The 12,453-nt window shown below is 49.6% G+C and overlaps 1 protein-coding gene across 14 annotated transcripts in view; it reads left to right on the forward strand.

Annotated features, from left to right (window-relative positions):
• sox5 (SRY-box transcription factor 5) overlaps window positions 1-12,453 on the forward strand; it is a 150,257-nt gene that overhangs the window by 128,406 nt on the left and 9,398 nt on the right. For 9 of the 14 annotated variants that reach the window (XM_057022612.1, XM_057022608.1, XM_057022609.1 and 6 more), the window contains 3 exons: window positions 2,063-2,154; window positions 7,574-7,738; window positions 11,616-11,811. In XM_057022612.1, coding sequence (XP_056878592.1) covers window positions 2,063-2,154; window positions 7,574-7,738; window positions 11,616-11,811 — 453 coding nt within the window. The remainder of the gene's footprint in view (window positions 1-2,062; window positions 2,155-7,573; window positions 7,739-11,615; window positions 11,812-12,453) is intronic. The other 5 variants (XM_057022617.1, XM_057022618.1, XM_057022621.1 and 2 more) reach the window with 3 other exon arrangements.

Consider the following 12,453-nt stretch of genomic DNA (forward strand, 5'->3'; position numbering starts at 1 on the left):
TCATGTTCAGTCCTTTTGGCTCCGTCCTTTTGTCTTGTCTATTTTTTGATGCATAAAAGCAACAAAATACAGGCATCCTGCATGGGTTTTTTTTCTTTTGGCTATCGCGCCCCGGCTGTGTGGCAATGTGTTGTTTACCATGATACAGAGGGAGAGAAAAAGAGAGAAAGAGTGGTGGGTGCCTGCCAGGGGATGCTGGGAATAAATGCGCCGTGGGGGGGTTAACAGAGGGGGGTATGGAGGGTGGTAATGTGACCTGCCCCAGGTTCTCCTCACATTAACACAGGACGCAGCCAGAACATGCTTCCAACTCAGCCCACACACACACACACACACACACACACACACACGGTACACAACACACAAACGTCCTGGCAGGCAGAGAACGCTTTGTAACACAGGGGAGGGGGAAAAAAAACCCAACTATTTCAACTCTCGGGCGCGCCACGCCGCCGCAAGCTCGCGCACGCTCACCCCACCCCAACCCCTTGGAGTTTCACAGCTTCCCAAACAAGTCCGCTCCATTTTAATTAGTGCCATCTTCACCCACTGCCCACGTAAATACCCCATCAAGTGGTGGGCTTGTCTTTTCACTGCCTCCGCCAAGTCCAGCCGGATTGGCAGCCCGCGCCAGGACGGGGCCGCCCCTGAGAAAACTCTCTGGCAACTTTCAAAGTCCGTGTAGTTTTCCGCAGTGCGGCTCGAGCGCCGACAAATTCTCGCTTCGCGTTGATGCTACAGAGCTGAATGTGGATTTTCCTTAAATCCCGGAGTTGGAATTCTAGTGGCAACAGGTCTGTTCATTCAGTAGGTTATAGTCGAGCATTCCCTGCTGTATATTTTGGGTCTTTTGTATTTTGACAGCAGAATTTTGCGGTGATTTTATTCCATGAAAGGTGGTAAAGCTCCAGCTCCAGATGAGGGGGCGGAGCTAAACCATAAAATAAAGAAAAAAAAGAATCAAAGGTGGAGAAGAGATTTTTGGCGCCATCGTCATGAATTTAAATGGTAAAATAAGTAATTTTATGAGCAAACACTGGGGGGAATGATGATGTTTTCACATTCTCGCCTCGTTCTTGCTCTTTTCGGCGTGTTTGAGTTGAGAAATGTTCTCCTTGCCCTGCGAGGTCACTGTCCCCCCTAAGCCAAGTGCAACATGTTTGCTTCTCTCCGTCCCTCTCGCTTTTGTTACGGCGACCCCCACGAGGAGCATAAATATCCATCCAGCTCATGTTTGTCCAGCAAGCACACAGAAAAGGCCCATCTCCTAAAATACACAGTCCTGAAATAATCCCCCCCCCCCCCGATACAGAAAAGAATGTCTCAGCTTTTTTTATATCTTCTTTTTTCATAACTGAGTAATATGGGAAAATATGTCAGATGAGTTGGAAGGCCATATGCGAATGTGCACGGACGCGCGTGCTTTTTTTTTTGTGGGCACGTATATTTAAAGTAGCAGATCCTGGAACAGCCGAGAGGCTGATCACTGCGCTGAAGGTCCAGGTCAGAAAGGCAAGGTCAAGCCCCTGAGAACTTTATCAGCCTCTCCTCCTCCTCCTCCTCCTCCTCCTCCCCTGGTCTCCGAGCCTCCTCTCCATCCTTTTCTCTTCCTCCCTCTCTTCCTCATTCTCCCAGAGTGATTACAGCGTGCACCCCTGTCACCCCCACCCCGCTACCTGTTTATCATTCTGGGCGGGGGCAGACACTGAGCAGAGGTGAGAGGGGGATGAAGAGATGACAACAAGGAGGATGCAGAGGAGGTAGAAACTGAAAGCATCCCGGGGAAAAGAGCGAGGGGCAATCGGCAGTGGCGGCCCTTAATTATGGTGCGAGGGCACGCTTTATCAGAACCCCCTCACTCCGCTGCTCTTTGTCAGGGGTATTAAGGAGGAGGACACAATCAGGCTTTTCATTAAGGCCGTACCGGTGGCACACACAAAAGACGGCTTTAGCAGCTGCAGTGGGGGGGCGCGGGGTGGTGAGGCGAGGAGGAAGAGAGGGATGAAAGCGGGATGACGGAAATCACGCTTCAAGTTTTCTGTCATTTCTTCTTGTCACTCAGGTGACCCCTACCCGCTCCAGCTCATCCCCACCACGATGGCCGCCGCCGCCGCCGCCGCGGCCACTCCGGGCCTGGGACCGCTGCAGCTCCAGGTAAGAAAACAGAACCCACCCCAGGTTTTTACGAGCACATCAAATCTCTCCGTCCCGGACAGCCGGAAACATCCAGCTTCCTTTTTTACATTTGGGTCACGCCATTGGAAATAAATCTGCTAACCCTGCCAATGAAGTGTTCCCCTAAGACCGTGATCTTCATGGTCAGATCTCAGAAATCACCCAGAAGTGACAAGTGCAGCCCTCACCCCCCCAGCTTGGTCCTGTGATAGGAGATAGAAGACAGAAGCACTCAGATTGACTGTCAAGGCCGAGCCCTGCCAGATTTCAATCTCTTTCAGCAGCGCAGACCCCCTAATGATTTAAGAGAAGAATAAAAGGACATTTTCAATAACTATTTAACAACACAAACTGCTTCAAAAGTGCTTTAAAAATCCAAATTGGTTGTTTTGTTACCTTGGGGGGGGTGGTTTGCTCTGAAATGCAAGACAGGAGAAAAAATTCAAATGATGTGTTCAGCCACTATGTGAGGGTTTAAGGTGCCTGCCCTAACACACACACACACACACACACACACACACACACACACACACCAACCAACCAGTAGACCTCCCATACTCTTCCACTGAACCATGTGGGTTGGGGGCCCCCCGTCTCCCAGGAGTTAAGAGCGTGCGTGGGCCCTTGTCTCTCCGTGAGGCGCATCGTCATGAAATATGGGGGGAAACAGCTGCATTGACACACATGTTCCCTTACACATCTTTTTCACTTAACGTTCACACACTGGTGGAGCGATGCTAAACTACGGCTAAAGGCTATAACGCCATACATTTGCACCTGTCAGCCAAACATGCCCCCCCCCCCCATATGCTAACATTTCATGGAGAACAGAGGATGCGTGTGATTCTGTTCCCCGATGATCTCACTCAGTTCCATCGGCTGTCGTGACGCCCGCAGGTGTGACACGAGGAAGTCAGACTGTTGTCGATCTATCCGTCCGTGTGTCGGTGGTCGGACTCGTGCAGCTTTTGTGGTCGTTTGTTTTAATAGGAACGAGGATGCGAGTGTGAAAGTCTCACAAGCCCATTTCGTTCTCACAATCCTCCCAGAAAAACACACAAACACGCTGAGATTAAGGCAGGGGCAGATTTGCCGGGGCTAACGCACGTACAGATGTCTCAATGTGGATGGATTTCCTTTGGGATCGGCGCCGGCGCCCTCATTTGATAAGGACGTGTTTTCTGTCACCAAGAAAAGACGTGACAGTTAGCCGGGGCCTCGGGTCACCCCGGCAACACAGTAGGGATTTGTCAGCGAGAGACAGGACACAGGTGAACCCACTTAGCCGCCAGCACTCGCAGGAACTCACACGCCGCTCCCCGACCCCGAAATCATGAAATGGTCGTCGGCGTCCTTGGAGCTGTTTACTTGGTGATGCGTTTTGATTAAAAGAGCTCTCCGTCCTCACAGGAAACAGAATAAACAGGATTAAAGGAGCACTGCAGTCGAGTGCAGCATGTGTTTTGAAGATGAGGAGCAGAAAAGATTAAGATAGCCTTACTTATTGTCTCAGCTTACGTAAACAGTTTAAATGGCTCAGAAACGCGGGATCCTACATTTCCCATGTGGCAACTATGATGTCCTAATAGAGCTTCGCCGGCTGGGACGGATCCATGCCCCCAGTTTGTAATACAGGCTTTTGGATTGAAAAGCCTGAACCACTGATAACATCTGAGTAGACAAGAGAGGGATGGACTAGTTTATACTTAACACCTGCAACTGTAACGGCGGTGGGGAGTCATGACGACTGCGATGCGCCGTTTAAACAGCGTGAAAACTTTAGAGGAAAATCTCTCAAAAGCACAGCTTTGAGTTAAGTGCAGTTCTTAAAACATACGAGTCTCTCAATGATTTAAAGCCACTCCTATGTTTAAAACATCATTCGCAGAAATCAACAGAGCACTTATAGTCAACAGGAGCTTCACAGAATCCTCCACAGACGCTTTTCAGGGCAACAGAAGCTTTGGAGTGCACAAGTTTGGCATTTAGTGTCTTAATCTAAGGGATGAGTGTGATATTGTGCATTAGAGAGCAAGATAATCTGAATCCCTATTGACCCCTGATATCAATGATATCGCCCATAAGTGACTGAGGAGAACAGGCGGAGCTGAAAATGAAAAGATAAATGCACTTATCTGGAAAAGAGAGCTCAGCAATAAAAAGGTAACAAAAAAGGCAAATGTATCAGAGAGGTGTTTAGAAGGATGATCGGTTAAAAAGATAAACAGAGGGATGGGTTTCAGAGGTAAGTGGAGGATAAAAAAAAGTGTGTTCGTGTGTGTAAGATTAAGTGTGTGTGCGTGTGTGCTGTGGTATAAAGAGGGTCAATGGTGTGGGTCAGGCATCATATGGAGAGGCAGATGTTGGAACATATTGTCCTGGATTACAGCACTGTACACCGGAGAGATGGATGGACGAACAACAGACAGGGAGGGAGGGAGGGAGGGAGGGGGGCTGCTGACAGAAGGTAAATGAGAAATCAATCTGGCGGCTCCGTCCTCTATAAAACCTTATCAGGAAGACAAAAAGAGTGAATCACTGTAGTGTTGTTACCGTCTCTGCCAGCGCAGAGCCGCCACGTCGCACGGAAACGCTGTTCAGTGTCAGCGGCGTGGAATCGATGTGTCATCAATGCACAGGAAAGATAAGTGACCGGCAGCAGGCGTGGGCGGGGGGGGGGGGGGGGCGTCCCAACATGCCCCTGTGAGCAAAAGCACCAGACAACACCAGATCATTTCTGCTTATGAAATGAATCGTATCGGTGCCCTTCTCCACCAACCCGAGTTAAAGACGCGTTGGGGAGACGCGACAGGAAGTCGGTCATGGAAGGCAGGAAGGTCTTCGGTGTCCACGTAAACAATGGAGCAAACAATGGCTGCGCGAGCTGGTAATCTGCCTAAGCTGCAGATTATTGACTAAGACTCAGGACACACACACACACACACACACACACACCCCAATAGGATGACCACCGTGCACGGCACAACTGTGAGAAAGACGCACACATGCACACCACATCGACAGTAAACAATCACCCCGTCTTCACCCCCAGATGAGTCGTCACATCTGACATCATCAATGGGGTTTAAGCTTCACATGCACAAATACACACACACACGCGCACACACACACCGGCAAAGACATATGGGGAGTGTCATGTGTCAACCACATAATAAACACAAACACACACATACTGTATTTTCACCACAATCACGCAAATGTGAACATCCTGACCCTCAGATTACAGATGGACAATAAAGTCGTTAAACACACACACACACACGCACACCCTTGAACAGACCTCAGCCACTGTGCCAAGCTAGTGACATTTAAAAACCTTAGTCTACTTCAAAACACACACTCATTGTGTTGTTTTGTGTACTTGTGTCCCTGCCACCGTGTGCGTATGTGTGTGTTCGTTCCTCCGGTCACTCCAGGGGGCTTTGCGCTGTCACTTCCTGTTTGTTGACATGCATGTCATTGTGGCGACGCTCTGGGCGCGCTCCACAGTGCCTCTGCCCTCTGCAACGCGTGCGTGTGAGCGTGTGTGTGTGTGTGTGTGTGTGTTTGTCACCGCGCGCCGGGCCCATTGAGCGGGCTGTGAGTGACGGGAGCTGGCCTTGTAATGGAACTCAATTCACTTCACAAATAAAGAGGCCCTTTGAACCATTGGTCCGAAATATGGCAGCGCACACACATGCACACACACCGCCTGTGGTCCGCTCACCAGGGGGTTTGGCTGGAAGGGAAGGGGGAGGAGGGGGCGAGGGGTCTTCATGCTCAGCTGCACACCTCCTCCTTCTCCTCCTCCTCTCAGCCCTCTCTTCCAGGAGCCACAGTGCGGTTAATTGAAGAGAATTGAGCTCGCGGAGGCTGATCTGATGTCAGGGAGCTGGTCCTATGAGTGGGCTTCCTGTAGCCGGCCATCGCATGACTGATCTCCCACTGATCTCCCTGTCCACCGTATGCGCTTCAATTATCCCCGTCCCCCTCTGCGAGGACCGCAGATGCGATGTGAAAGAAGGAGACGGCAAAAGGCAACTCCTGAACGCTCTTTATAATAAGTTACACATCCTGTCAGTGTAAAATCAACAAAAGAAGCAAATGTACAGAGCAGCTGCAGAGCTGCTGCTGCCTGACATGAACGACAGTCAGGCGGAGATTATTTAAAATTTAAAGCTGACGACCTGACTTTCTTCCAAACCATATATCTGTGCGTGTGTGTGTGCTGCCAGTTAGAAATGCCACTTTTTTAATGCACTTGTTAGGATAAAGAGAGATGAATGTCTTTATTTTAGAGAGCAGAGGAGAGTCGGAGCTAATGTGCCTGTCAGGCAAGATAGAGAGAGGTACAGAGAGAGGAAGAGAGCGAGCGAGAGAACAGCGCACGCATCTCTTCATTGGCCATTTGCATAAACCAGCCTTTGTTTGACGCCTGTGGCCGGCAGCCAAGCGCCAACAGAAGGACGGAAGTTAAACTAAAAAAAGAAAAAAGTAGGTTTTTTTTCTTCCAGAGAAATCTTCCGCGAGAAATTAATAATAACAATAATAACGATTGAGGAAACAGACGCACAACATATCTGCAGTGAGCAACCGCTCCGTCGCTCTTCAGAGGAGGGAACAACAATTCCGACAACACAACCACGTCTGGGAGATTTGTATTAGCTGACATGAAAGTATGGGAGCTTTGCGGGATGTTTTTATTTTGAGGAGGGAGATGGAGGGACAGAGACGCTGCGTCTGTTGTGGTGGAAATATTATCTAGAGGCTGTTTTGTGTGAAACAACAGAGCATAAATATTCGCACAACAGCAGCTCAGGCTGCAAGGTTGTTATTTTAATTGTAAAAAATTGAGTCCATAAAAAAAAAAAAAGATTGATTCTCCCATTGGTTACTGAAAGAGTTCACTTTAAGATCACTTTAAGGCCTTTTAGTCGTACAGGACACGTCCCATCTGGCAGATTTCTGCTCTCTTTTTCCTCCATCATCACTTTTTTTTCACCTTGAGCGAGAGCCGGGCCTGACCTCGATAGCCGAAATGTTTTCCTCTCTTTCTCCCATGATGCACCTGGAGGGGACACGGCCATCTCTGGGCCTGTCAGAGAAGCTGTTAGCGCCGCTCCCATGGGGTGAGGGAGGGGGTCGGCGGCCGTGTCCCTCTCTGTCGTCTCTCTCTCTGTCACAGGCTGCGCCACTAATGGCCTCCCCTTCCAGAGCTTTTTAGCCGGCGTCTTCTTTTTTGTTTGTGCGCTCTCGAGTATTCATTTATTCATGTCGTCCTTTTCTTCTCCTTTTATTCTCCCCCCGACTCCCCCCTCTTCTTTTCTTTCCGTCCACCCATCGCTACCCTTCTTGACTCCATCTTTCTGTCCGTCTACCTGTCTGTCCTCCCTGGCAGCAGTTGTATGCAGCTCAGCTCGCCGCCATGCAGGTGTCACCAGGAAGTAAGCAGCACGGCGGAAGCCTGCCCCCGCAGGCGAACCTGGGAACTCACTCCCCACCGACCAACACACACCCACAGAGCGAGAAAGGCCGCAGCTCCCCGCAGTCCAACAAGACCAAGGTAAGGAACCAGGCGAAGGCCTCTGAGGTTGGGTGGCTGTCTAATAGAAAGGCCGGAGGACCTTATAATTAAACCGTCTGTATTAGTGCGATAGAGTTTAAGTCCTGACGTTCACAGACGACAACCACATAGTCTAACAGTGACCTGTGATGTCACCTGGCCTTTCTGTTACGCCATGGAGGGACCGTGTGGGACCGTCCTGTTGTGCATGAGCTGTAAATGTGCCTGACCGTTTTGCTTCCCAAACTTCCTCCTGTTGTGTCTTGAGCCCCTCATACTAATGTGGACCTCAGCCCCTGACAGTCCCTTGCCAGCCAACTGTGAGAACACTTTCAACTCTGTCACCAAACTCCAGCTGGCACGCCGCCGCCACCACGGATTCCAGAATCTGCTGGTGTTTGTGTCGTTTTCTCGGCTGGCTGCACAATAGGATTGGCTGTCTTGTATCCATCCGAGTGGAATTCTATGAATATCTGGTCATCCGTTGGGACCCTGACCACCCCACCCACCAGTATATATGCAGGCGATGCCCCCCTGCCATCCTGCCAACCTCCGACACCCCCCTCACTCCTGCGATCCGTACTGATCAAACTTTTCCCACAATTCCTTTTGCTTTTCCTCAGCTACATTGAACTTCCTCACCCTTGATTACTCTTAACACTCCTGTGCTCGGCCTTCGTCACCTCCCTTATCCACAAACACGCAGGACCGTGAGCTTAGGGGACACGGTTGACTCCGAGGGGTGTACTGCTCTGTCCATTAAGCCCCCGCTCGACCTCCATGACTGACCATCCACCACACTGGCCCTATTACCATATATATGGAGTTGGGCTGACAGGCATGAGCTGCAGCCTGTGGTGGAGTGAAAGTGGGAAGCCATAATGGCCCCTTCAGTCCAGCAGGAGTGTAGGGCTGAGCAGAGGGGCCGACGTGGCTCCTGTTGGGCCCCACAGAGCCAAAGTAGCCGCTTGATTAACTGAACTGTCCAGCTCTGAGACAAACTTCAGATAAGTATTCTTCCGCTTTTCACTCATCATTTTTTCCTGCTCCTGTTGAGCTATGTCTCACGTTCCTTCATTCAAGCTGTCCCCCCCTCCCCCCGTCTCTCTTCGGGTGAGTGACATGTATATTTCAGAGGCGTGCTTCCCCCCTGGGCTCTATCTCAGGTCTCCAGTCATTTAGAGACATGTTGTCTGCCTCTGCTCACAGCTGTTTGGACTCAGGCACACACCGCTTAAGTGCTTTACCCTCGGGTGAGACATGGACACAGACACACGTGCACAGGTGTTGAAGGAAACACCCTTCCAAGTCACAACCACGCAGCATCTTCACACATGAGAAAAAAGAAATCAGTGCTGCAGCGTTCTTATATGCAAGAGTGGCTCTCCGCATGAGGGCAGGCATGCATACAGACGCACGCAGCGGTGTGGTCAAATTGTGCACCATGTGTACACACATGCACGCACGCAAGTGGCCGGAAGAACTTTCAGATCTGATCGATCATCTAAATCTTTGCTTTCTAAAGAGTGTCGACTGGAATGTCTGGATCCCCATGAGCCACGTTGGACAGTTGGAAAGGAGGCTGAATCTGAAGGAAACGACCAATCAGAGAGTCTCAAACACAATCACACCGCAGCGTCAGCAGAGACACCCAAATAAGACAAGTTGAAGGGCTTTTAATGAGGAGTTAGTGTTTGAATTGGTGCCACACGCTGTTGGAAGCAGTGTCATAGCTGCCTCTCCTGTGTCGTCTGCTGTCACACAGAATTAGATACGACAATATAATTAATATCCAAACAGTCACTTTCTCGCTGCAAGGAGCAAACGGAGCAAGGAAGGAAGGCGAAGGAGGGATGAAAGCAGACAGGCACGTATAAAGGTCTTGACACGGACGCTGAATCACACACACGCACACACACACCCAGAAACCTGCCCAGGATAAACATTAGCAACACACACACACTTGTCCTGTTAATTGAACCGTCAGTTCCTGTGATAAGATGCAGAACCCTGATGTCGCTCGCACGTCGGCAAATGAAATACAGCCCACACACACACACACACACACACACACTCACACACCATCCCTCTCCTCCTGCTTCCTTTCTGTCCCTCTGGCTCTCGTTGTCACTCTGCGTGTTTTCAATCTCAATGCAAGAGACTGTTTCTTCGGCCAAGAGAGACACAAAAGCAATTGTATTAATTTGAGATTCTGAGCTTTTCAGAGGCTTTAGAGGCCTCGCACACAAACACACGCGCACGCACTTTCATGAGATTTAGAGCTTGTTGAACAATGTCGCGCAATAAACGAGTCCGTCCAAGGCTCTCAGCTCTGCCGTCTAAACTAATTCCTCTACATTGGCATAATGCAGTTTGGCCACCTTCCCACCAGGATTTGGCGCTGTGGGGAGACCCCCACCCAACCCACTGTACAAGAGAGAGAGAGGCATTATCTATTTGTAATAAATATTCAAACATGTTCCAAGTTAAAGCCCGCCATAATGTGGGTCAGGATTGAGAAGATCCTTCTCCATTTTTCACTTCTCCTTTTTCTTCTTCTATGGCCCATTGTTTCATTGAAGGCATCTTTGGGGGTCCTCTGTCTATTTCTAAATAGACAGACCCCCCCCTCACTAATGAAGGACAATCCGGTTAGGCCTCATGGCACACACACACACGGACTCGTTTACATATGCACATACAGAGGCTTAATTGGGAGGGCTTAATTGAGTTGTGAGGGGCTCATAAGGCTTAGAACGACTCAAGGAGTGGGAATCAGGGAAAGTCGGCCTTAATGAGTGGATATAGCGCACACACACACACACACACACACACAGACCGACACAGACACACACACTGTGTATTTGGATCTCACTCTATGCAGGATTCTACTGAGCCTCTGCAGCAATTAGACTAATGACCAGAAGAAAAACCCATAATGTCTCTATCCTGCAGTTTAGCTTCACTTAAAACAGGGGCCCACCTGTAATCAGATAACAGGAACACAGCATTTGGAAACCTTACATCCTTGGCGGTGGGCTCACGCTGCGTCTACCTTTTAATTGTGAGGCTTTAATTACACTCGGCGGTCCGCCTGCATCTGGCCCCTTGGCGATCAAATGCTTTCCTTCCCATCATGTGACCTGCAGAGGGTTCCCCTGATTGGATTAGGTCACCAGCAGGGGTGGTGTTGCCATGGCGGTTAACACAATAACAGGCCAGGAGTCATGCGGTGGTCCACATGCTCATTCATTTCGGGAGCTGTGGTCTGTTGCACCGGTGTTGTGACGTCTTTAGATTTAGATGAATGAGTGAATTTAACAATGCGGACGTGTTTGTGTGTGTGTGTCTTTAGTTTGATACTTTTGTCCCACTTTCTTTGAAGTTTCATGGACTGTAATGTCACTGTGGCTCACCTAACGCTGACCTATGACCTCCCTGGGGTGAAAGGTCAGCGAAAGGTGTCCACTTATGTTTGGAGGCTTGTTTGGGCCATGGCATTAAAGTGCATGAGTGTACGTGAAGTGTGCACACCCACACACACATATGCATGTCCTGGCCTGTCTGTGATGAGACGTCTGGTGTTTTGCATGGGAATGTCAGTGGTTTGCACCCGAGTCCATCAGCATTTCTTTTTGAATGTGCTGTTTCCTGTTTTGCTAACGAGGAGCTGATCCGGGCAGTGGCATGCACCTTGTCACCTGTCCCACCAGGCTTGCCGTCAAGTGCTGTGCATGGGCTTCCGTTGAATTGGTCTGTGTTCAAAGCTCAATCGCGGCGGCCCGGGGGGAGAGGGTCTCCTCCCTCCTGCCTTCCGCAGTCCCAAATTTCCACCGTGGTCACAGCAGGCGAAACTGTGCTGTTTTGGTTTTTTCAGGACAGTGAGGGTGCACAGCCACTGAACCTGTCGGCCAAGCCTAAGGCATCCGAGAGCAAGTCACCCAACTCCCCCCCAACTTCCCCACAGGTTCCTGCCGCAGCTGCCGGTGCCACCAAGTTGGGCCATGCTGGCTCTGGGAAGCACAGCGCCCCCTCCACCATCGGAGGACCACCGACCAGAATGAGCTCAATCGGTAAGTGGACTTGTTGGTTGCTCGTACTTTAAAGTGGTTGTGTGTGTGTGTGTGTGTGTGTTTACAGGTGCCATCATTATTAAATGCTCCACCTGCTCTGTTACTGATTTTCTCAAATAAAATTGTGGATAACTGGAGATTTTAACAATTTCAAATTATTTCTATCTGATTTATTTTAGATCTAATTAGTCATTTGATGCAGTTAAGCCAGTTAAGTTATCTCTACTCACGATCGGCCACAATCGGACACGACTCCTTTGGTCGAGGTTGTGGCCACGGAGTCACAAATATGCCTACAAATTATTTACAAATGACAAGAAGGGATACACTTACCAGGCCCAGACAGACATGTTTAAATCTGTAGACAAAGTGCAGTTTTTAGAACAAAGCTGAAGGCTTCCTTTCGAGGAGACAACGAGAATAGCATTTTCCTCCTCGTGCTGCCATTGTCGCTAATGTGGTGCCATAATCGTACCCGGCCATATGCACCCATACACAAAATTCACCACAAATGAATCACCATTTTGAACTATCAGCGTTGCGTGAAAAATGGATTAAGAGTACAAATATTACACATATATAACAGGCTATAATTAGTATGTTTGTGTTTTTTCTCCCCGTGTCGCTATTTGCCTCCAGGCT

Source organism: Takifugu flavidus, chromosome 22, assembly GCF_003711565.1.
Source record: "Takifugu flavidus isolate HTHZ2018 chromosome 22, ASM371156v2, whole genome shotgun sequence".
Classification (NCBI taxonomy): Eukaryota; Metazoa; Chordata; class Actinopteri; order Tetraodontiformes; family Tetraodontidae; genus Takifugu; species Takifugu flavidus.